Source organism: Astyanax mexicanus, chromosome 2 (genome assembly GCF_023375975.1).
Source record: "Astyanax mexicanus isolate ESR-SI-001 chromosome 2, AstMex3_surface, whole genome shotgun sequence".
In the NCBI taxonomy this organism is placed as follows: domain Eukaryota; kingdom Metazoa; phylum Chordata; class Actinopteri; order Characiformes; family Acestrorhamphidae; genus Astyanax; species Astyanax mexicanus.
Window position 1 is genome coordinate 20,849,785 of NC_064409.1, and position 26,599 is coordinate 20,876,383.

A 26,599-nucleotide genomic window follows, 5' to 3' on the forward strand; every position below is an offset into this window, starting at 1 on the left:
AGAGCAGATTAACAATGCAACAGGAAAATCGCCAATACTTACACAATAGCAAAAAGAACGCAACACTCACATTACACTTTCCCCATCACTCTGTCACAAGCTTTCCTGAGCACAGACATCTGATACCTCCTATATTAGTACAACTGGGAACTTTGAGCTTTTTTTTGAGGAATTTCCTACAGTAATCTATCCTGTAATAACTGATCTATAAACAGTTTCTATGTGATTACAGGCAGGTTCATAAGTATTTGGTCTGTGGCAGTTTTTGTATCTTTGCCACTTTGCATGACCTCTATGGATTTAGTAATGGAAGGCATTAATCAATGAATATTTGACTAAAATATAGACTTTTGTCCTTAATTAAAGCTAGAGTCTATACACTTGGGGAACTTGAAGGCCTCTCTGGTGTTAATATGTTTTCTATGTTTTTGAGTACTTTGCTGTTTTAAAGGGCCTTAGAAATATATTAACCCCTTATGATTTTTTGATATTTAATAATGTCACTCATTTTCAGATTTACAGGCTCAAACATGATTGGACAATTGACCGACTGGCAGTTGCACTAAAAAATATGAAGGTAAATGGTCTGAAGAGTTCTTTCCAAGCACAGAATTTGCATTTGGTAGCTTTTCAGAGAAAATCTTAGAATGCAGTCCAAAGAAACCATCATTAGGCTGACAAATTAAAAGAGAGCAGAAATTTTAGTAGGGAAAAACTAATAATCTTGTACATTTTTAAAAAGAAGGAATGCACTGGCAAGCTCAGCAACCCCTTAATACCGTCCATACCATGGACGACAACTAATGTGAATAAATACTGTATATTTCCTTTTGAGATGAAGAAACGTCTAGTAAAGTCAGCCTACAACAGAGAGACAAGATACCAACTATAACACTGATAACACTCAGATGAAGAAGATTATTTGCACAGATTAAACTGAGATTATCATTAAGTATGGAGAAGAGCATAAATATTTCATAATCTGAAGCAACACCACATCATCTGTCAAACATGGTGGATGCAGTGTCAACACCATGGGTTTTCGTGACTGCCATTTGAGCTAAGTTACTGCGGAATATGGATAATGAGACTCCAGATTAATAAATAGATTGTCATTGGCTGCAGAGGGTTTGCAACCACCCAGATATCATGAAGAATAGGTACAAGTATGGCAGCATCAACTGGGACTCAGAATCGACCATGCTGAATTGAGTTGAATGCAGTAATGTAGTATATACTCTCAGTGTTTCAGGCTGATTGCCATCTTATACTCACAGTGCCATTTGGATGCCCTAATCACAAATGCTTTGTGGTGCACATCTATATCATTAAATATAATGGAAAGGGTTTTTCAAGGATTTATTTGGGTAATATAATAACAGTTTAATTTGCTGGTTTTATCTGGTTTATGTGTCCCCGATTAGGTTTGGCATCCCATTACTCTAAAATGCAACAGTATAACCAGTTGATACTTATATCATTAATAGTATTGAAAGGGTTCTACAAGGGTTTTATAGTGTCATTTGATAACAACATTTGATGTCGTTTGATTTTCTGGTTTTATAGGACTCTAAATTCTGGTTTATGCAAAACCAAATGGACATTTTTCCTGAGTTTGACTGTTGATTGCTCCAAAATGCTGCAGGAATATCCCTTACATTTACATTTACATTTAAGGGTAAATCAAGAGATACACATAACTTGATCATGTTTAGAACCCTAGAAACCTTTTTTTTTTCTTTTGATTTGTTTAGGAACTCTTTGAAAAGATGTGTCTTCAGTCGACGTTTGAAGACGGCGAGTGACTCTGCTGTTCTGACAACCAGTGGAAGTTCCTTCCACCACCTTGGTGCCAGCACAGAGAAGAGTCGGGATGTCTGTTTTTCTGTGTGTTTTGAGGGATGGAGGTTCGTGCCGAGCTGTACTGGAAGCTCTAAGAGCTCTTGGTACAGACAGACTTATAACTTTTGGGAATAATAGCATGGATTTATTGGAATCATTTAAAAACAGTTTAACTTGCTGGTTAAAATCAAAATCTGATTTTTTACAAAACTGAATGGAATTTTTTTTAGGGAAGTCACAAGTTTGACTTCCCTTTACCTTAAATTGCTACAGTAAAATCACATAAAACAAAATTTTAATCCCATGAATGCGACCCTACTCGCAGTGTGTGATCTGTGTGGGTGGAGCGCCGGCACTGTATACTCGGCAATCGGGGTGCTGGAACATGCAGATCTGTCTATGGTAGATTTGCATGTGGTCTATGGTAGATATGGTCGAATTGCCTTTGAGCCTGTAGAAATAGCTGTATTGTTGTTAAAGCCCTATAATTAAAACTAAAGGTCTGTAAGTTAATCACAACTTCTTCACTTACTTTCAAATCAACTGTGATGGTCTACAGAGGCAACAATGGAAAAAGTGTCTGTCTTAATATTAATGGATATGTCTGTCTGTCACACTTATGCACAAATAGGTCTTCACACAGATCTAAAACTTCATGAGTCATGGTGCCCTGCAGGAGTGGAATTTTTATGGCCAATTAGGCCTGAACGACAGACAACACTTTCCCTCTTTGTCTGAGTATGATGAGCAAGTGTGTGTGTGTATGTGTGTTTATGCATGTGTGTGTGTGTGTATGAGTCTGTTTGGCTACTGATGACAAGGCAGCATTGTGCTGCAAAATCCAGCCCGTGAGGCTCCAGTCTCACAGGCCAGTCCAAACACACACACACACTCATGCGCACACACACACACACACACACACACACACACACACACACACACACACACAGAAACAAACTTCCTTCCTAGCAAACAAAAGCCCCAAACCTCTTCTGTAGCAGAAAACAAAGAGTTAGTGATAATGGAAGGGTACTGGTTTGACCGTGTTTGACCTCAGGAACTGTAAATATCCAGGCTGCAGTGTGACGCCGAGGTCAGCGGACTAAAATACAAAGGAGAAAAATAAACAGGATTAATCAACCTCTTACATCACAATCACAAGACAATTAATTCATGCCAAGTCAATCAAATGGTTCACGTAACAATAATGCTTCACAACCATGTCAGTTGTGACGTGATCACAAGTTTGAACTCGTGCTCTTGTCACAGAAACATAATTTTCCATTTTGCATGATGAAATAATTTGATTTATTACAACTACAAATCAGAAAATGTCACTGTATGGCACTGTAATGGCACTGTATATAAACAAAATACAAATAAAACATTCAAAGTTTCTTACGTTTACTTTCATTTGTAATTGATTACAGGCAGAATGCAACCAAGATATTTCAAGTTTAACCTGCTCAAGTGCATTTAATTGAGCAGAGAATCTCCAAGAGCCAAGAGATTAGAGATTACTTTACAAGCCTGTTTAAGCTCCACAATATTGTTATTATATACATATATATATATCCAGTCCAAAGTCTAAACGAACGAAATTGTGATCTCACGAGTTTACACCCAGGAGCAATTGTTAAAATAGATAAATATAGATAAAATAAAATAAAATAAAAATAAGAACACAATAAAATAGAATAGAACAAGATAAAAAATAAAGATAAACACATAAAAAATAGGGAGAGTAGGCATGTGGCAGCAACATGAGTGCAAGTTTGCTATAGCAGCATAATAGTGTGAATTAAGAGCATAAAGTGTCTCAGTGCAGTTTGGAGTTTAAGAGTCTTATAGCTTCTGGAATGAAGCTGTTTCTCAGTCTGGTTGTTTTGCACTTGATGCTCCGCAGCCTCCGGCCTGAGGGAAGCGGGACAAAAAGTGAGTGTGCTGGGTGGGTGGGGTCCTTCCTGATGCAGGTGGCCCTTTTCCTGCATCTGGAGGTGTAGATGTCCATGGTGCTGCAGAGGGTGTGAATCTTAGCAATGCTAAGTTGTAAATGCTTTACTGATGCAGGAATTGCTGTGTATTAATACATGAAAAGAAGTGGACAAAACAGACAAAATATGACATATCTTGAGTTAATTCTGTTTGCAGTCAAACAAAAGTCAAATTAAATGTAAGACCCAATACAGTTTTCCCATTTTCTACACTGTTCTATTTTTTTCTGATTTGAGGTTGTGATAAAAAAGCCAGCCACATTTTACTCTGTGCTGTATTTAAGGTGTGCTGTTTAGGACACATTAAGAGACATAGTGTTTACAGTAATGAATTAAGGTCTAAATCTGCTGGATCTGTGCCCGCATTGCCCAAAAGGGGCCAAAGCCTGGATTAAAGTCAAACTCATTAACTACTACACCCCTTTATACAGAAACAGTGACATCACACACTTTGTAAGTGAGTCAGGTTCAGGATTGAGGTTCTGTAAGATCTGCTAACAAATGTGACTGGACAAGTTTACAGAAAACTGGCAAAATTCCCATTATCGCTCATAATATGTAAGGAATCCTACTAGAAAAGACTGGAATATATGAGTTCCAGATAGGAAATTTCAACTGGTACTCCCCTACAGGTCAGATTTCCCAGCCTGAAAGTCAGGAGAGCCTAACAAACCCTGAATTCTGATCCCAATGTGACTGCCCTGCACATAAACAGTAGTAACAGAAGTAGCAGTATACAGGTGATTACCCTTCTATCTGTTTTATTTATTATCAACCATTATTATCAATTGGTATCGCTAACAATGCTAGCCTTTTATGTGTGTTGTGCTTGTATAAGTGAATCAGATACAGCAGTGCTGCTGAAGTTTTTAAACACCTCAGTGTCACTGCTGGACTGAGAATGCCCCACAACAGTGGCAATTCTAGGATTTATCTGAGTAAGGGGCACCTATAATCATAGAGGGGCCAAGTATTATTTCACCACTCACGCCATGTTCTAACACTTTAAAGTAATACAAGAAACAGCTTACAAAGTAATTTTGTTCCAAAAGTTTTACAAAAAAAATATTTAATCTTCAATAAAACAATTATGAATAAAAAAGTGTAAGTTGCAAATTTAAAACACACAAATTATATGTAAAATAAATAATTTGTAATATATTTGGTAACTTTATTATTATTGCAATTTTTTTTATAATTTCATTTGGATATTGCTTTAATTTTTTTATGTTTTTGTGAAATTTGCTACTGGAATCTTTAGTTTGCTTCTTTTTTTTTTTGCTTTTATACAGTTCTGGAAAATAAATAAGAGACCACTTAAAATTTATGAAATTATTTGATTTACCAAATTGAAACTTTCTGGAATATAATCAAGAAGAAGATGGATGATCACAAGCCATCAAACCAAGCTGAACTGTTTGAATTTTTGCACCAGAAGTGGCATAAAGTTATCCAAAAGCAGTGTGTAAGACAGGTGGAGGAGAACATGCCCAGATGCATTAAAACTGTGATTAAAAACTAGGGTTATTACACCAAATATATGTTTTTTTGCATTGTTTGAGGTCTGAAAGCTCTGCCTCTTTTGTTATTTCAGGCGTTTCTCATTTTCTACAAATAAATGCTCTAAATGACAATATTTTAATTTTCAATTATGGAGAAACGTTGTCCATAGTTTATAGAATAAAACAACAATGTTCATTTTACTCAAACATATACCTACGAATAGCAAAATATGAGAAACTGATTCAGAAACTAAAGTGGTCTCTTAATTTTTTCCAGAGCTGTATGTATTTAATCTGCAATTTTAATTGCATTTGCCACAAAATTAACTGCATAAAAATATCCATACCAAATCCATTTCATGCATTTTTACTGTACATAAACAAAATACTCTCAAATGCACACATCATATGAGAAAATCCAGCAATATAAAAACTTTTTTACTTTTTTACAAATACTTTTTTACAAAAACATCACTCCTATATAAACTTTATTACAAGACATCCCTGTTTAGCTCATTAGCACCTCTAGTAATTGGACATGGAATTGCAGCATTGCATCCACCTGTAATCTGATCATTGATCTCAGGCAATGGACAGATGAGTGACAGGACAGGGTCACTTAAGGGGGCCAATCAGACTTCAGCTGAGGCTAATGACCCTGTGGTGGCACCCCTAGAACCGCCAGTGGTCCATCAACCAGCCCTTAACAGTCCTCTGACCTGTCCCGCACTCTATGAGGACATTAGCCTGTATCTTCCTGTATGGCCACATATCTTTCTTGTATTCATCCACTGAACCCAGAAATAGAGGAACTATGTACTGAACAGTGTAGTTTACAGGTTTTACTATCCACTGTCACCAGCGCTCGACCTCAACTGCCCTCAGGGCGTGTCTTTGTTTTGGGTCCATGATGTTCTCTGCCCACTTCCTGTGTGTAAACATTAAACAAATCACAAAGTCAGGTTTTTCTCCCCAACTCTATTATTAGCATCACTTACTTCAGGGCTACAGACACAATGACCCTCCTTACACAGCCTGCAGCGTGTCATCTAGACCTTAATCCTGTTATACACACTAACAAAGCCTCAGCCTCAGCTTCCTGTATGATTTCTAGGTCATGCCTGCATGAGTCCGGCATTTAGTCTCTCAATCTTAATGATAAGATAGAGAACTGCTTAGTAACCTTAAATTCTGACACTGCAGATGGCACTGGAGTGACACACTTGGATACTCCAATAACAAATATCACATGTGAGAACATGTGAGAGTCTCACAGTGTGGAAAAATTTGCTTTAAAAACGTTGTCTTATTTTAAGACATATTTTAATATATGTACATTTGAGATTACTTTGGCAAACCTTTGTAATGAGTAACATAGCATATTCCCCTCCCAACGTTTAGGTCTCAGGTTCAAGTCCCTATCTGGGCTGAGTTTCCATGTTTTCCTCATGTCTGCATAAGTCTCCTCCCACAGTTCAAAAACAGTTCAAATGCCAGATGTTTTGTCAAAAGTCCTGAATATTTTTCAGATAGGAACAGATGGAACCCTGCAGCACAACTAATCAGATTATCCATTTTGACAAGAGCCGAGACAACCAAGTCAAAATCAGAGGGAGAAGCAATCAGAATGTTCCTTCTGTGGGTGGGGAGGAACATCAAGTAACTAAAGAAAGTCAAGTAATTAAGCTTAAACTCGTAGGCAGAACCAATCAGAATCTTTATTTCTGGAAGAGGTGGACTCCCAGGCTGTGAACAAAATGGCTCCCTATTTACTAGTTAGGGCACTATTGAGTATGTCAGTCATTTTTCTTTGAGTGTCCAAATTGTGAGGGGGAATTCGAACATCATTTTGAGGGCACTAAACTTGATTTATAGTAAATATCACTGCTTACTAAGCAAGCTAAATGTGTCCCAAAATGCACTGCGGAACAAAGAGCGGACAGTGAGCCATCAGGGTTGCCAGAATGTTACAGTGGGATTCAGATAAAACAAATTCACTGGGTATAATGTTTCAAATCTGCCAAAATACTGAGAAAACTACCCAAACAGCTGATGTTCATAATATTACAATACAATATTACAGGGTTTATTCCAACATGATCTTAAAAAAGTACATTAAATATCTTAAATATCATTAATTACAAAAAACTACATTTAAATGAGTTTATCTGCATGTTTGTATTATATGTTTTGTGCATTGTATCATTGGACACACAAACCAAAAAAATAAGCAATAAAAATAATAATAAAAAAAAGCTTGCAAGCAATGAGAGAAATAAATACTCATATATGATGAATATAAACACAGCTTCAAATTTTCATCAGCAGGACTAAAAGCTCTGTCTTTGCCAGGTTAGATATCTAACTACAACAATGATGAGTTCAATTTCCAAACTCCTAACACTTGGCACTTTTGTTCACCCGTCAAATCACAGCCTTTCCTCTGGACAATTTCAGACACAACTCGACATTTGGCATGAAACCACCTTATCTGGCAACACTGTACACTGTTGATTTCAGTAGTTCATTTGTAGTTCAATAATGTGAGGATTTTTTTTTAAACAGCGTAAATATAACAGGCATATGAATTACTTCATGATCAGCTCAGAGCTTCACTAACTTTCATTTAGAGATCAGTTCAGTGTGTTTATGGAGTTTTAAACATGACTCAGCCCTCTCTCACCTGTGTGTGCTTGTGCCAGCGGTGCTGGCGCATCATAATGATGAGGTAGTGTCCAAATTCACTCCTTTTTTACCACTACTTAGTGAAATACATAGTGTCTCCCTAAATAGTGCAACACTAATGAGGGAGTAGGGAGCCACTTCGGTCACAGCCCCAAACAACTTTTGAGTAAAGCATTAGCATTAGCATTTTTAACTACTGCCTAACTAAGACGCTTTTCATCAAGAACTACAAGAGCACCGTGTGATTCATGCAGTGCTAAAACATACACAAAACACTTTCTACAATTCTACACTAAAATGTTAAAATATAAAATTATTAATTACGTTTATACATTTCTATTTTACTTTGATTACAATTTAAAAGTGTAACAATGCAACTCTGTTCAACCCTTCAAGTACACTGGAAGTATAGCATTTGTGTGAACATGAATATTTTCTTAAACATTATACGTATTTACAGTAAGAGCAGAATTGTGAAGCCTGACATGAGTGTACTTAACCATTTATCGAGTATTTTTGTAAGAAAACCTTAGTTACACCTTAATGTCCATTTTGTCAGATCTGCTGGTCTTATTGTAAGCTCCACAGAATAACTGGGTTTGTCAGAATGAGCTACTAACATGTTTTGAATAAAGAATGTACAGATTTATTTAAGCATTCTATAGAGTCTCTAATATTGTAGCTCAAGTTTAATTATTCAAATTAAAGAATGCTCTCTCCTTTAAAAAGCTATAAAATATATTTCTGTCAGGCTAAAACAGGGATGCTTTATGAGCAACTATGTCTAAACAATGTATGAACTTTTACTCAATGTGGGCATACATTTTGCAAATAACACATTTATATATATTTTTTAAACTTACTTTATTAATGGTTAAATTGCAAAGATTTTATTTATTATTTATCAATTATAAAATCTGTTATTTTAGTTGTTGAGTGCCTTTTAAAACATAAAGGCATAGAGGGGTGCTACAAATTCAAACTACTATGTAGCCTTTCAACAGACCTTTATCCTAAATATCTAATAAATATCTAAAAATCTGCTTTGAACTTTAAACTGACATTTACTGCTCATCCACAACTTCTCAGCCTTCACCGTTTCCTTTTTTATTAGAAAAAGGTGCCTTGAATTTCAGTTTATTAAAAAAAAAGTTTGCAATTGCTATTTGATTGCCCTTGCTCAGCATTCTCAAGTAATAGAGCTAACGATACCTTGATCTATCACCTCAAAGTGTCTGTATAATCCTAATCTTACTACCTGCTTACTGGCTGTACTACACTTTCCTGCTCACTTAGCCCCTCTGTTTCCCTGTTAAAAGCTTGTATCTCTGGCTGCCCACTGCTGCCATCTTTACCTTCAACCTCCTGCTGATGGAGAATTGATGTATGAGATATTAACACATTCTGCAGCATCTACAGTCACATTCTTCAATCCCTCTGCACTCAACTTCTCCACACCCCCTTTCTTTAGCTTTGCATCATCCATTTTGACATTCCTTTAACACACTCTCTTAACTCTGTGAAACTATCAGGAGTTACAGGGGACAGCGCAGAGAAGGGGTGGGGCCACTTTCGTACTATATCCTAATTGGTTCAGTCCACAGTCTATATAGAAGATGAATGAATAGGCCGCTCTTTCTAAATTGTGGACCAGTGTCCTAAGAAAAAAAGGAACGAAAAAAAATCCAATAACATTGGACCTTGAGGACTGCCAGCCCACCAGCCCACCAGATTACCAGAGTCTAGCCCTGAGTATCTGAAGAATCACATTATCATGATATCATCGTTATCATAGGCGATGCTTCATGATAATATCTTTTATTTTCACCCCTAGTGAGTAATATCCCTTCAAGTGCCAAATGGAAATTGCCAACTAGTTATTTTCCATTAAGTGGGGTGTGTCTGTGTGTGTGTTTGAGTGTGTATGTGTGTGTGTGAGTGTGTGTGTGCACTGACAGCTCCAGGTTACTATGGGTCAAATGCTGCATCCCACTACCTGCCACCAATGTATTATAGGTATCATTTAAGCAGCTTCAGTCTTACATAAGTACAGTGGAGTAATAGCATGCACCTGTCCACTGTTTATCACATGAGCACACATTTATTTGCCTGTGGTCACTCAGAGTGAGGAAGAGAGAGAGAGAGAGAGAGAGAGAGAGAGAGAGAGAGAGAGAGAGAGAGAGAGAGAGAGAGAGAGAGGCAGTTTATTATGTAAGATTACCAAGTTCAAATAAAGGGCTGATATACAGCTTAACTTAAGAGACCACTTCAGTTTCTAAATCAGTTTATCTGATTTTTTTATTAATAGGTATATGTTTGAGTAAAGAGAACTTTGTTGTTTTATTCTGTAAACTACAGATAACATTTCTCCCAAATTACAAATAAAAATATACAGAAAAAATTACAGAAAATAAAAAATTGCTGAAATAACAAAAGAGATGCAAAGATTTCAGACCTCAAATAATGCAAAATTCACGTAAAAAAAGTTCAGAAAAAAAGATTTGGTGGAATAACTCTGGTTTTTAATCACAGTTTTCATGCATCTTGGCATGTTCTCCTCCACCAGTCTTACACACTGCTTTTGGATAACTTTATGCCACTTCTGGTGCAAAAATTTAAACAGTTCAGCTGTGTTTGATGGTTTGATAATTCTGAGGTTTTCAAATCGGTAAAATCAAAGAAATTAATCAAGTGGTCTCTTATTTTTTTCCAGAGCTGTATGTTAACTTTTCTGTATTAACTCATAATATAATGTGGATGTGTGATCAGGTATTAAGGAAACATGTGAAGTTTAAGTACTAATAATCAGTTTTTTCCTCTTACCTCGCTTTTTGACCTGCCCATTTTCAGAGACCCCAGATTTCCACGGTCAGGGTTGTCAGGTATGGAACACAATAGCAGGTAAACACAACATGCTCAGCCTCATTCTTCTTAAAAGTTCAGTGAGCAGAGATATATAAATATTGAAAATGCGTCAGCTTAGATCCCAGAAGGACTACAAGACGGATGCTGAACTGCTAATTTCCTACTGAACAGGTTAAAACTGAGCTTCAGCTAAAGTTTTTTTTTTATTTTAGCTAGCTTAGCTAATTTTTCATAATCTCTAGTTAGTGGGGATGGGCATTTTAAGTCATTTTAAAATTTGAGCGTTTTATTACCTGCCTAACCTTTAGTGACTCCTGCATGTCACTGAAGTCTAACCCCTCGGATCACAATGCACACACAGAAACATAAAGAATGACATCACACCCGGTTCCTTCCCGGTCCTTTCCTTTTTTAAATGAAGTGGGAGAACACCCCTGCTCTGACACTGGGGACGTCACCAGCTCGAGCTCTGACTCATCCAGTGACTCATCGAGTCAGGCGCGTGTCCTCATTTACCGTAAACGAGCCGTGATTCTTAGAGAGGTGGCGGCCTCTAGTGGTCAACCTTTGAAATTACAGCTAAGCTGCTTTTTCAGCCTTTCTAAACAAATAAAGCGCATTAACATGGTTTTTGCCCTCATTAAAAATGTTACAACCTCAACTGTACTGCGAAGCCTTCAAACTAGATGTTTGAACATTGCTGTGAGGATTTTATTAGATTGCATATTCAGCCATCACAGCAGTTACTGTGGTAGAAAATAGATAGTTCTTAGTGGAATATAGAGTAGCAGAAATGTTTGCTTCTATAACATATAGGTCTAAAATATATGGGTATATGCAATAACATAAAAACGTTTTGCCACCCCTGATCATTTTTTATGATTTTCTTTTATAAATCAAACAAACAAAGTGATATTTGAGAAGTTAAATTAAGTTTATAGGATTTACAGAACGTGGGCAATAATTTTAGGCAAATTTGGGCACCCAATATTAGAAACAGGTGGATTAAATCGTTTCGCTCAGCTCAGCAGTACTATTAATGAGGAGACAGACCAGACCAATCACGGAGCCGGTTCAGGAATTAAGTTCCGCCTCTCAGGAGAAACAGCCAATCAGCTTGCTGTCTTTGCAGCGCGCGGAGGTGTCAGTGTGTTGGTGGGGGGGAAGCCCCTCCCTCGCTGTGAGATTTAGCAGCGGGACCGGGGTGCAGCTGATTTTAAGATATGGATATACGGCGATTTTTCTTTTCTAAAAGAAAGGTAATGGTATCTAAGGTTTAAGAAAAAAAAAACTATATATGTAATGTTTAACTTGGCCTTTACCCGATCAGCTAATCACTATTTCATTTTCAAACTGTTTATTATTTAAGGATTGCAGGACTTACTGTAAGCTACAATTAACGGAAATAATTTTAGCTAAGTTAACTAGTTAGCTAGAAGCTGGATGTAGGGGATAGACAGAATTTAGTACAACACTGGGTAATGTTGGTAGTTTAAAGCAGTTTCTTAACCCTGGTCACTGCCCTAAAACTGTGTTTTCCATCAGATCCAACTGATCAGCTAATAAACAATCATTTATTGAGTTTACCTGTTAAAATCTCTTATCTCCCCATGGATCCTAAATTAATCATTATGTATATCCAGCAGTTTATTAGACACATCATACCACCACTTACTTTATTAAATGCCTTTAAACAGAGAAAGCTGTAGAATATGCAGAACAGTGGGAGTATGCAATAGAATATGTAAAAACAGGGTTAAGAAACACTGATCTAACCTGAATTCTGTTCATATGTAGTTAACAGTAAGAACACATGTCCTGATGTTTATATTAACTTCTGGCAAAAATCTCTATGAAACGTAGTAACATTCTCTCAGTAGAAAGAAGTTTTTTTTAAAGAGTGAAGAAAATGTAAATATACAACAGAATTGACATACAATACATAATACTACTACTACTACTACTACTACTACTACTACTACTACTAATAATAATAATAATAATAATAATAATAATAATAATAATAATAATAAAAATCAATTCTGTTATATTATTTTAAATATTAGGTGATCCGTTTTTGTGCTATGTATATAATTCAGACATTGCATACATAATTTTTTTCTAACACCAGTAAATGTAATGTGGAGTAATGTGGAGTTTAGGTTGTAAAGTCACCTCTTCTTGGGTGTAACTAATTACAAAATAAAAACAAAATACAGAAAAAAATATTATTTGTGATAAAAAAGAATTCCACAAATGTTGTTCTAGGAAACTATAGGGCGGGCTTTGGTTCATATTCGCAAATGTGTCCCCCCCAATATCAAGCCCGTTAGAGAGAGAGAGGAGCGACCGTGTTTCACCGTGTTTCAGCGCTCAGCTGCTCCCCGGTAGATGGAGCTCCAGCCTCGCTAGACTGAGGAGCTCAGCTCCACAAGAGCGGTTCAGTTTGTCCGCGGATCCAGCAGCCGCAACAGCTCCCCGGTGACCCCGAACCCCCGCTCTAAGATCCTAACACAACCATAGACTTTATATAGTACTGTTAATACTGCCTGTGTATAGAGCACACAGAGAAACTAGCTAACCAGCTAACGAACTAGCCACGCAGTCGCCATGGTTACCACAGCAGTGGCGTCACCGACACGCACACTGTGACATCACGCAGCTCAGCCTTCTTACGCAAAGTTCAGTGACTGGATCATCAGTAGGGCTTCAGACACAACAGAGAGCAGTCCCATTGTAATGCAGGTCTCTGGTAATGCGACTATATCGAGTTGTTTGTTGTTAGGACGTGATGTGTTGAGCTATCCGGTGTCGACCCAAGGAGGATGGGTTCCCCTTTTGAGCCAGGTTCCTCTCAAGGTTTCTTCCTGTTGATGTGAGGGAGTTTTTCCTTGCCACTGTCGCAATTTGCTTGCTCAAAAGGGGCCTGGACCCAGAGCTCCAAAAATCTGTTGTCTAATGTTGTGCATTGGTAAAAAGTAATACAGGATGTTAGTAATTTTTAATTGAATTAAAATAGTGGTACCCAGTATGGGTGATGCTCCTAGTGTAACTTCATTCATGGTTAGGGGCTTGTTATTGGAGAAAGTAGTTGTGTAAGGTTCTTTTAATTGGAGTTTGGAGAACGTAAAGGACGAGCACCAGAAATGAGTCCTTCACCCCCAGCTTTTCCCAGAGCACCGGACCGTGCTCCATCACTCCAGAGCTCCATTAGGACTCCATAGGGCTCCATTGTCATACGGTTAGATTGATTTTTTTGTTGTTAGGATGTTATGTGTTGAGCTATCCAGTGTCGACCTGAGGAGGATGGGTTCCCCTTTTGAGCCAGGTTCCTCTCAAGGTTTCTTCCTGTTGATGTAAGGGAGTTTTTCCTTGCCACTGTCGCGATTTGCTTGCTCAAAAGGGGCCTGGACCCGGAGCTCCATAAATCTGTTTTCTTATGGTGTTTCTTATTAAAAATACATGATACTAGTAATCTTGAATTGATTTGAAATAGTGGTACCCAGTCTGGGCGATGCTCCTAGTGTAATTTCATTCATGGTGAGGGGCTTTTTATTGGAGAAAGTATTAGTGTAAGGTTCTTTTAATTGGAGTTTGGAGAACATAAATGAAGAGCGCCAGGAAGGAGTCCTTCACCCCAGCTTTTTCCAGAGCACCGGACAGTGCTCCATCACCCAGCAGTTTCCAGAGCACCGGACAGTGCTACATCACCCAGAAGTTTCCAGAGCACCGGACAGTGCTCCATCACCCAGAAGTTTCCAGAGCACCGGACAGTGCTCCATCACCCAGCAGTTTTCAGAGCACTGGACAGCGCTCCATTGTAATGTGCCTAGATTGAGTTGTTTGTTATTAGGACGTGATGTGTTGAGCTATCCGGTGTCGACCCGAGAAGGATGGATTCTCTTTTGAAGACAGGTTCCTCTCAAGGTTTCTTCCTATTGATATGAGGGAGTTTTTGCTTGCCTCTGTTGCAACTTGCTTGCTCAAAAGGGGCCTGTACCCGGAGTTCCGTAAATCTGTTTTCTTATGGTGTTTCTTATAAAAAAAAGTGAGACATGAGTGAGGGGCTTTTTATTGGAGAAAGTATTTGTATAAGGTTCTTTTAATTGGAGTTTGGAGAGCATCAATGAAGAGCGCCAGGAAGGAGTTCTTCACCCCAGCTTTTTCAATAGCACCAGACAGTGCTCCATCACCCCAGATTTTTCCAAAGCACCGGACAGTGCTCCATCACCCCAGCAGTTTCCAGAGCACCGGACAGGGCTCCATTGTAATGCAACTAGAATGAGTTGTTTGTTGCTAGGATGTTATGTATTGAGCTATCCGGTGTCGACTTAAGGAGGATGGGTTCCCCTTTTGGGCCAGGGTCCTCTTCCTATTGATGTGAGGGATTTTTTTTTGCTTGCCTCTGTCGCAACTTGCTTGCTCAAAAGGGGCCTGAACCCGGAGCTCTGTAAATCTGTTTTCTTATGGTGTGCGTTATTAAAAAGAGAGGCGGGCGTTTATTAGATGGCGTTCCCCTTAAATCTCCATTAGTCAGCTGGTTTTGTACTGCTGGTACCCTAAACCCTTGTCTGAGAATGACCCACGCACCCAGTTTCATGTGTTCTTCCAAACATGAAGAGGGAACAGGTTTCAGCTCGCAGCAGCAGCAGATACTTTTACAAATAAATTTCATACAAACGTTATATTTAATGTTATATTTATTCTCTAAGCAAGTGTTTCACTGCATTAAAAAGCTCACATTAGTGAGGTGGGTTAAATATTCATGTGCAAAGTAGGTAACTACCTAACACACTAATTTACTGACTAGGTAACTAACTGACACACTGGCTCACTAACCAGGTAACTCACTAGTTCAGTAACTAGCTAACTAACTCACTGGCTCACTAACTAGGTAACTAGTAACTAGTTCACTGACTAGATAATTGATTAGTTCACTGACTAGGTAACTAACTAACTTACAAGTTCACTGACTATGTAAATAACTAGCTCACTGACTAGGTAACTAACTAACTTACTAGTTCACTGACTAGGTAACTAACTAACTCACTAGCTCACTAACTAGGTAACTCACTACCTCACTGACTAGGTAATGCACTAGTTCACTGACTAAGTAAATCCAAAGCATAATATCTGAAGCATAATACATACTATTTAATCAGTTTCAGCTGCAGCTTATTTATTAATGCTTTTGAGGCTCAACTGAATATGTTTCTTCTATAAGTTGAGTTACAGTTGAAAAAAAAACACTCTGTAATCAGTTACTGTATCATTTCATGTTCATTGTAAGGCATGACTTTACACGTTTTTTACAGTGTACTAAATTTAATTACCTTAAAATGAAATTGTTTTCTCACTGTGATTTAAGACAAATAAGAAAAAAAAAGCCAAATAATACAAGCACAAGCACTGAATGCATCTGTACATTTTTACTACTTCACATTGTTGACAGAATGTACTGTAATATTCATATGTCATACAAAAAAATCAATATAAGACTTTATTCACTCAGATTACAACAGCACGTACAATAAATGCTTGCAAATACCTACAATATTTCAATTATTCACACATGCGCACACATACACTAGAACAGAAGAATTTTTACATGAATGGAGCTACAGATATTTCTACATCGACAATTCATATCTGATAAAAAAACTAATTCACATTAATACTAAAAAAAAAAAAAAGAGTGTTAATCCGACTGAGTAAATGAAACTTAAATACATGCAACTGAAAATACCAGTCCACACACTGGTATAAATAAAACATTTGTTTTATATATCATATCTACACAAATACAGGAAAACTCTTTGTTTTAAGCAACACAAATGAGTTTTTTTTTGTTCTTGTTATGTTTAAATGAATACATTAATTAATATTTAGTATACATTAGGTTTTATTTATCATGACCTTCACATACAAGTACGAAAAGGGGAAAATGTTACTAGGCTATAAGATGCTACTTTGGGCTTGTGCACTGATTACTGCTAAACCTATCTCTTCCTGAATCTGAGACATTTTGTCCAGTTAATAGACTATATCTTCACTGTCTAATGAAAAACATGTATCTTTAAAACAGCAATGTATGGGTAATGTAAGGGACAGTTTGTGTGTTCAAAATATGTAGAAACTAAAAATCTACAACAAAAATGGAGATACATGTTTTTCATTAGAGAGCGTGATTATACAAAGGGGCATTGTACATCCACCATGTAGGCAATCCATCAGCCAGGGCCAATAACAGCTCAGCGATATGTGCAGGACATCCTGCGGATACATGTCTTTAACTGCAGGGCTTTCAAATGGCATTTTTTTTTCAGCAGGATAATGCTCACCCACACACAGCAAAGATCTCCCAGGAATGTCTTTGCTTAATTTGCATTTGGTGTTTGAATCCACATAGAGAGTGTATTTTACATTGTATGATTGTACAAATCAAAGTTTTGCCAATTACACATTAATAACATGCAACTTTAAGCTGTAATCCATATTAATTATTTGGGATAAAACAGGGTGATATCAAAGTGTTTACTATGCATTATTAAAATTAATAATGAATAATGCATTTTATTATTATTTATTGGACTATGATGGTCATGATGAATATTTAAATCTAAATGTTTAATAAACATTTAAAAATAAAATAAAAATACTATTTTAAGCTTGTTTAACACAGATCAAGACCTACATTTAAACCTAACCTAACTTGTGTTCCTTAAAATTAAGTCTTATTTCAGTAGCATTCGGAACATTTAGCCTCTCCCTGTTCCTCACGTACAGCTTCTTCATCATAATTTTTACACTAATGACCTTGTGAAGGACATGAGTATGCTTTAAACAGAGCCAGTGCTGGTGAAAATATGGGGAATGGTTTTTGGGGAAGAATAAGGAGATTTTCCTACAGAGCTGAGGATCCAGTGTCCTGTTTGTCCTTGAACAAGGCGATGAGGCAGTCAGAACATCCACTGACTTTTAATTAGGATGTTATTGGAGTTTATAAGAATTATATTAGAAGTTTAGGCAGTATCCACATGATACATATTTAGATATTTTTAAAAACTCAGTGTTTTTCCTGCCCATCCACATAAAATCAGCATTTTTGTTTACTAAAAACTCCAATCAGAAGATTCCTTTGTGTAGTGCACCTCTTGGTGAGAGGGTGTTGACTGCTAGACATGCACTATGGTGCATTCGAAGACATTTTTCTCAGTTTACAGACCTTGAGAGAACATGTATTATTGGACTAAGAGAACTAGTTTAATCCAGGGGTCAGCAATAGGCCCCAGAGTTTGGCCAGTGAGGTTGTTTGAACTGTAATAAACGATAAACAAAAGAAAAAAAATTATTAAAAAAACTTCTACTGGATTATCTAAAATACCTTCAGAAGTCTTGTGGAGTCCATATCCCGCTAGGTCAGAGGTATTTATTAAACCTACACAATATCGGGCATGTGGTTTTAATGTTATAACGGATCATTGTACATATATAAGTGTAAATACACTGGCACTGAAGAGCTGAAGTCAGTATATGTGTGGATCTCAGGGGTTCTTAAGGCGAGCCATGCCCGGGTTGATGAAGGAGAAGTTCTTGAACATGGTCTGGTCCATGCTGTTGATAAGGGTCCGGTCTGCGCTGGACAGTCGAGGTTTCTCGTTTATGAACTCCTTGTCGAAGTTACTGCAGTCACTCGCAGATTTCTGCAAAGGTTCAGTAGAAACATAGTGAGATCAACTTCTAAATATGATATAAACAAACATTATATGGACAAAAGTCTTGGGACACCGGCTTATTCACTGTCTTCCAAAATCAGTGGTATTAAAAGAGTTCTCTCTCCACTGTCCAGGAAAAACTTTTACTAGATTTAATGGAGCATACTATGAGGATTACAAGATCTTGTCACAATCCAACTTCATTCCCAACAACACAAACCCACTCATCCCATCCAAAAATATTCCACAAAAAATTTTTTGAGCAAATTTGAGCAAGTGAAATTCTCTTAAATGTAGTCTAAATATATATTTTTTCTCATTTTGAGATTATTAAAGTAATATTATAAGGAACATTATTTTTTTTTCTAATTTCCTTCTACGTGTTTTAAGTGATTTAATCTACCAAATGTGTCTTATTGTATTGGCAGATAATTTTGCGTAATTGAGAATAGACTGTTAAAGATCATAGTTTCTAATTATTGTTAATATTAAATCATTTTAAATAATAATATAGAAATATCTGCCAGTGTAATAAGACACTTTCAATAATTTAACAATAAGTTGATTATTATTATTATGTAATGTTAGCAAAAATGAAAAAAAAAAAGATATTTCAGATATATACATTTGATTTAAAACTATTTAACTTCCTACAATTTAAATTAATGCAGTATGGATGGAGTACCGTCACTCCAGAGTACACAATTCCACTGCTCCACCTCTCAATACTAGGGGGCTTTATACCCATCTATAGACCACGCATGATGCCAACAGGTTCATGTTTGTTTATCTGCTCCAGAGAGTCCTATTCTATTGGCAATACTTCTCTACAGACACTAGACAAACTCTGTGTCAACATTAATGTGTCCAACATAAAGCAGCTGAATGCATATACAGTAGTGCACTGTACGTACTGTACAGAATGTTCTAGCACCCCACCAACCTGCTTCTAGTTATGTAACTTCTGGTAGATTCTAACCCCAACTGTCATTAACCTCACCTGACCAATCCCACTCACAAAATGGCACCTCACAACTTATACAGGTGTGGGTTTTTCTAAGCCATCCCCTGAGGTAACCCCCTCTTCATAAATAAAGTTTATTCAGCTGTCTCATGACTTTTGCCATGTCATTGTGTTAACAGAGCTGTAAAACGTACCACAGTTGGCCTGAAGGGCGGCTCCACCTGCCGTTTCTCCAGTGCGTTCCAGTCCGTGTCCCTGAAGAATGAGTGCTGCCGAATGTTGCCCTTAATGCCCAGCCTCCGCTCTGGCTCCCTAACGAACAACTGCAACCAATTACAGAGCAGGGTCAGAGTCAGTGTGATGCTACCATGCCTTGACCAATCACAGCAGAGAATGAAATTTGCTGCAAGAATTTGATTGACTACACTGGGGAACAGTAACAGGAAATGAATTCTGGCCGCGTCCTAACTACAGTGGTATGAAAAAGTTTGGGCACCCCTGAAAATTTTCAGGATTTTCCTTTATAAATCGTTGGTTGTTCAAATGAGCAATTTCAGTTAAATATATCATATAGCAGATGAACACAGTGATATTTGAGAGGTAAAATAAAGTTTGAGTATGAGTCTGACAGTCATATAAAGTATGAGTCTGACTGAAGGTATTTTGGATTATTCTTCTTTACAACATCTCCAGATCAGTCAGGTTTGATGGTTTTTGATCATGAACAGCCCGCTTTAAATCACAACACAGATTTTCAAAAATATTCAGGTCTGAGGTCTGAGATGATCATTCGAGAATATTGTACTTGTTCCTCTGCATGAATGCTTTAGTAGATTTTGAGCAGTAAGTGTTTAGTGTTTAGGATCATTGTCTTGTTGAAGTATCCAGCCCCGCAACTTCAAACTTCAATTTTCTCACTGATTCTTTAACATTGTTCTCATGAATCTGCTGATATTGACTGAAATCCATGCGACCCTCAACTTTAGCAAGATTCCCAGTACTTGCACCGATCACACAGCCCCACAGCATGATGAACCACCAACACATTTGGTGTTTGTCTTGGAATTCTGTGTTCTTTTTCTGCCATGCATACCACCCTCCAAATAAGTAAATTTTAGTTTTATTAGTCCAAAGCACTTTATTCCAAACTGAAGCTGGCTTTTCCAAATGTGCTTTAGCATACCTCAATACTGTAAGATATAGACTATATACTAATCTGTACACAAATGGCAAATAAAAAGCCTTGAGCCTTAAACCTAATTTTCATAGTGTGGGTTTGGCAAGTTAGTGCACTAAATATTAATATACTAACCCATTTGTACTTATAGGAAGTTGTCAAGTGTTGCTATGTCAAATTATGTTAGTAAAAGTTGTCCACCTACTGTTTTTTAAGAATGTTTCCAGATGTTGCATTTTGCATTACATTGCATTACAACACTTTTTTCAGTAGCAATTTATTTTACAGTACTGTAAATACTTTGTATTTTAAAAAAAGGGTCATACTTTAATTAGAATATCCCGCGCGTCTCTGGTGAGCCACCGGGGGTAACAGGGGTCATCTGTACGAATGGACTGGAACAGTTCTTCCTCATCATGGCCGTGGAACGGAGACTGACCAATCAGCATCTCATAGAGAAGGACCCCAAACGACCACCAGTCCACAGAGGTGCCATATTTCTGCCCGAGCAAAATCTGCAGAAAAACAGAAGAAATCATTTACATGCTCTTTAATACCGGTCTAGATATCTATATATATTATGTCATAGGCATGTACAGCATATGCAGAACACAGTAATATCAGTGTGCAGTGTGTGTTATCAGTGTTTTACCTCAGGAGCAATGTAATCAGGTGTTCCACAGAACGTAGAGGTGCGAACATCACCCAGCATGTTCTCCTTACACATACCAAAATCAGCTATTTTAATGTGACCATCGAAATCCAGCAGGATATTATCCAACTTTAGATCTCTGCAGATGGACAGAACACAAACACAACGTATTCAATACTCTATTATATTCTGAATAATTGTTATATTGGTAAGTGTTTATAAATGTTGAAATGTTATACCCTAAAACAGTTATGATATGGCTGTAATTATTAGCTAGTCTATTATTAGAGATGTTTTTTTTCTTGGGTAAATGTCAACATGTCAACATAATGAAATGACTACCTGTACACAATGCCCTTAGAATGTAGAAACTGCAGCCCACAGATAATCTCAGCCGCATAAAACCTGTAAAATATAAAGAGAGACAGAGATACTATATGTATACATATGTCTGTAAACAGTAAATGTAAAGTGTGTGTTTGTGTGTGTGTGTGCGTGTGTCTTACGTGGAGCGGACCAGGTCAAATCTGTGGCAGGACTGGATGTGAAACATTAAATCTCCTCCGTTTAGATACTCCATCACAAAGAAGAGATTCTCCTACAACACACACACACACACATACACACACACACACACACATGTTGCCAAATGGTTGCTATGGTGTTAACAGTTGTTCTCTAGTTTATCCCAGGTGGGTTCTGAGGTTTCTAGTGTATTTTTATGATTTTAATGATTAATTGCACCAAAATAAATCTTTAGAAATTTGTTGCAACGCAGAAACCTTGTCAGATCAAAAAGCTGTATACAAGCCTGAGTCACACAGTCAGGCTGAACCATCTAAAGGTGGAAAATCTTGCAAAAAATGTGTAAAATACAGCATACAAAAAAAGGGCAATAATAATAATGTGTGTGTGCTTTTTATTTGTGACGAGGGTGTGGTTCATGATCAGGCTTAAACAATTCTAAAGTACATGCAAATAGAAGAAAGATTCCACACACGGCAGCATGATAAAATGCTTGACATTAACCTTATTCACCAATTCACGTACTTCCAAAACTTAGCGTAACAGTTACTACATGTCATAACATCAGAACGTTAATTACAGACATAAATCACAATTCTAGCTTGTAGAATGAGCCAGTGGTGCACCATAGGATAAAAAGGCCCACTGTCCCTCTTAACTGCTCAGTATGCACTCACACACACACACACACACACACAAACACATATACACACACGCTGCATTTACTCACAGTTACTGGACGTCCATTGCACTGGTCGCCACAATAACCTTACTTTTACATGAGAAACTCTCATCTTATTTTTTGAAGTTTGTCACTTTGTGTGTTTGTGTGTGTGTGTGTGTGTGTGTGTACCTTGGTCTGGAAGGTGCAGTAGAGGTGTGTGAGGAAGGGATGCTCCCAGGCGAGAGACAGTACTCTCCTCTCCACCATCGTACACTCCACATCATCATCCATCAGCACCACATCCTTCTTCAGAGCCTTCACTGCATAGAACTGTCCCGTGGCCTTCAGCTCTCCCAGAAACACCTGCAAACACAGGTAGATATCATTTAATATGAAATACTTTTTCAGACATTTATTGGAATTATTTGAAATGATAGATTACAAACTTTTAATCCATTCAATAAATGTATGTTTCATGTTTTTTATATTTCCATATTTTTTTTTATTTAATTTTCTCCATATCTATCAACCCACCAACTCATTAGGACTCCCCTATTCCTGTTAATGCCCCAACACTAGGATGGTGAGGGCCATCTACCCACCCAGAGAAAGCATGACAAATTGTGCTCTCTCGGACTCCGGCTGCTGAAGGAGAAACAGCATGACCGGGATTTGAACCCAAGACCAGCAATCCTTGGGTCACAGTGGCAGTGCATACATTGAAATCTACTGTAGAATGATCTTAATATATCAGTACCACATTAAAATAAAGCTCCTTTATAAAGGGGTTTAAATACTTAGTATTTTACTTAAAAAAAAAAATAGTAGTTAATATTAGTAATAATGAGCAGTTACAACATATAAACAGAAAGGGCAACAGTGATCTGTTTTTTTTTTTTTTTTACCAAATAGGGATCCTAAATTTATTTATACTGTTAAACCTCAGATCTTTCTGGATATTGATCTTACTTTGTCTTTTCCATCACCATATCTAATAAAATAGTATTTAATATGCGTTTATTAATTTAATATGTTTGTGTACACAATATTAAAATGACTGGATAAATTATTAATCTAGGTAGTTAAATAAATATTATTAGATATATTAATGCTGAATGATGGAAAAGACTGAGTAAGATAAGCATCCAGAAAGATCTGAGGTTTAACAGTATAAATTAATGTGTAATCAGTTTTATGTGTTGTAACTGTTTATGAATGTTTTTAAAGTGTCTGTAACCTAACTTCTTTATAAACTATTTATATTCCCTTTATAACAGAGCATCATTTTAATAATAATAATAATAATAATAATAATAATAATAATAATAATAATAATAATAATAATAATGTTATTAACCTGATATTATCTTTACTGTATTACCACACAATGAAATGCATATATTGCATATATTGCACACAAGCAGTAACAGTGATGATATAATATGTTTTGTTTATCTGGCAATGCAGCAAAAACACATCTGGATCCCATTAATGTAGAAACACTGTTATAAACACACACACATACTTTTCCGAAGCTGCCCTTTCCCAGCATCTTGTGCAGGGTGAACTCTTCCAGGGTGAATTTGTGGTATTCTTTGCGGGGGACGGCGTACAGTGGCTCTGAGGTCTCGATGGAGCTCCGCCTGTCCCCCTGCAGCGGCGGGGTGTCCCACGCTATACCCTGCTGCTCTGAGAGACGAGGAGAAACAGAACTCACTGTTATAATTCTCAACTGCTGTACAACAACTGCAGATAAATAATTAACCACAAGCTGAAAATGTTCTATTTTCTCTTTATGCACCATTAATCCAGTCAGAATTCTCTTCCCTTCTCCGAGTTATTGACTGCTCACCTGTCCGGCCTGATGATGATGGAGGATTTTTGAAGTCTGCTCACCGTCCAGTTTATGCCAACGGCCTATACTGAAGTTAACATGACCCCTGACTTAGAATTTTCTAACTGCTTCAACTGCTGGTGTGGTTATTCACCTGAATATATAAGACTTATGTAAATATATTATGCATAAGACTCTGGCAGCACTGGGCAGCTCCTTTAATGACAGGCTGCTTCACCCATAAACTGTGTATAGCTGCACAGAGCATCGTCTCTCAAAAGTGAAGCCACCACAGGTTGGGCGGCCCCTGCTGTTCGGTTGCAGAAAGCTGTGTAACCCCACCCATCCCCATAGGTTTCAATGGCAAAACAGACAACTTTCAATCATGTTGTTTCCCAATATACTGTAATTCTATATCCATTATTTAAAAGCAACAGCTAGTGTAACTTCTGCTTATATTGTGACATTTTATATCCCCACAGAATTCGTTTTTAAACCGATATTCAGCTCTATTCAAAAAGGTGTGGTTATTGTAAAAGGGCCGGAGTGGGACCAATGACTGTATGGGTGGGACCATAGACTATGTATAGCTCTATGGAGGCAGCCCTCAGGGGGGCGGGTTTATTTAAATGAGTAAGCTCTCACTCCACAGTCTTTCTCCCTCCTCTGGTCTCTACTGCGCAGACTCGCAGGATCGCCAACATGGCGGAAGATTTTGGCTTCATTTTCATTGAATGAATGGGAACAGAGACACGGCATCTATCTTTTTTACAGTCTCTGGCTTTACCCTAAGTGTGTAAAGGAGCAGTATCGCAGGTCCATCCTTCCTGCTGCTATTAGACTCTACTGCTCCCAGCTGACCACATATAAAAAGCAGAATTCATAAATACACACTTAAATGCTACACACTTACAGAAAATAGTTTTTTTTTGTTGTGTAACATAATGTCAAATGTTTTCCCATTACCCCGTGCAATTAAGAGGCAACATGCAATAATTTGTAAATACAATTTTAAGAGTTCTTGACTTTTTATTATTTATATTGTATATATTGTACTCTAAATTTTATCTATTTTTTTGTATTGAAGGCCTTGCTATTCCTTTGCTGATGTAACACTTTGAATTTCCCCACTGTGGGAGTAAAAAATAGTGGCCCTTTATGTATAATTAATTTTTATCATTCATTTACTGTATAAGTAGTCTGACCAGAGGAGGATGGGTTCCTTGATTCCTCCCAATGTTTCGTCTTTCTCCAACTTTGAGGGAGTTTTTCATTACACATCTGCTCATTGGGGGTTCTAAGTTATGTTGTATGTTTTATGTTTTTTTAATGTTTTTTTGTGTCTGATGCTTTGCCCTGCTACCAAGTTTTTTTTTAAAAACTGACTTGTGGCATCATTAGTTATCAAAAGCACTGGATATAAAATTAATTATCTGATTTGATTTGGAATTGTGTTCTGTTCTGTGTTCTGGATGTTTAGTTTGTTTCATCAAATATGATGGCAACAAGTAAAATATGTAAACATTTAATAAATCATTTTGTTACATAGTTGGTCAGAATGGTCAAATAAACTCTTATGTTTTAAATAAATTTGAATTTCCTGACCATTATTTAATAGTTTAGACTATAATAGATTAAATATAAGCTGAGAATGTTAGCAAACAGCTTTTTATATAATTAGGCTAAGAAATTACTATTGACATTTAAGGGTTATGGGCTGTATTAAACTGTGTGATGTTTATGTAGGCATTTCTGAGTGTGTTACCTTTACGTGGTAGTGGTGGAGCAGGTGTTAGTGAATGAATTGGTAAACAGCCTTGGCTTTCTTTCACCATTCCAGCCTGACTAACACCTACAGGACCCTCACGCCCACTCAGCTCATTATCCCTGCCTGAGGTCCGTGCCTGATACACATACACACACACACAGAAAGAGAGAATGAAAAAACATTTATTTTATATATATTTTAGTACATTCTATTAGTCCTTTTATCAGTATTATTTTTAATTGAAAAAAAAGAACAACTGCCAGAGTACACAGCCCAAGCATAACATTATGACCAACTCCTTGTTTCTACACCTATTATCCATTTCTTTGCACAAAACATGGAGGTGGTCATAATGTTGTGCTTGATTGACTGAAAAATAGAGATACAATATTTTTTGTGTAACAGCATTTCA

The 26,599-nt window shown here is 37.2% G+C and overlaps 1 protein-coding gene across 2 annotated transcripts in view; it reads right to left on the bottom strand.

Moving 5' to 3' along the window:
- Positions 1 to 16,185: 16,185 nt before the first annotated feature.
- Positions 16,186 to 26,599, bottom strand: part of prkcq (protein kinase C, theta) — a 45,637-nt gene continuing 35,223 nt past the window's right edge. For both annotated transcript variants that reach the window (XM_022671382.2, XM_022671383.2), the window contains exons 10-18: positions 26,185 to 26,323; positions 24,111 to 24,274; positions 22,775 to 22,948; positions 21,903 to 21,994; positions 21,739 to 21,801; positions 21,397 to 21,535; positions 21,071 to 21,259; positions 19,762 to 19,890; positions 16,186 to 18,591 (exon numbers count right to left, since the gene is read on the bottom strand). In XM_022671382.2, the coding sequence (XP_022527103.1) occupies positions 18,433 to 18,591; positions 19,762 to 19,890; positions 21,071 to 21,259; positions 21,397 to 21,535; positions 21,739 to 21,801; positions 21,903 to 21,994; positions 22,775 to 22,948; positions 24,111 to 24,274; positions 26,185 to 26,323 (1,248 nt within the window). In that variant the 3' untranslated portion in view covers positions 16,186 to 18,432. The remainder of the gene's footprint in view (positions 18,592 to 19,761; positions 19,891 to 21,070; positions 21,260 to 21,396; positions 21,536 to 21,738; positions 21,802 to 21,902; positions 21,995 to 22,774; positions 22,949 to 24,110; positions 24,275 to 26,184; positions 26,324 to 26,599) is intronic.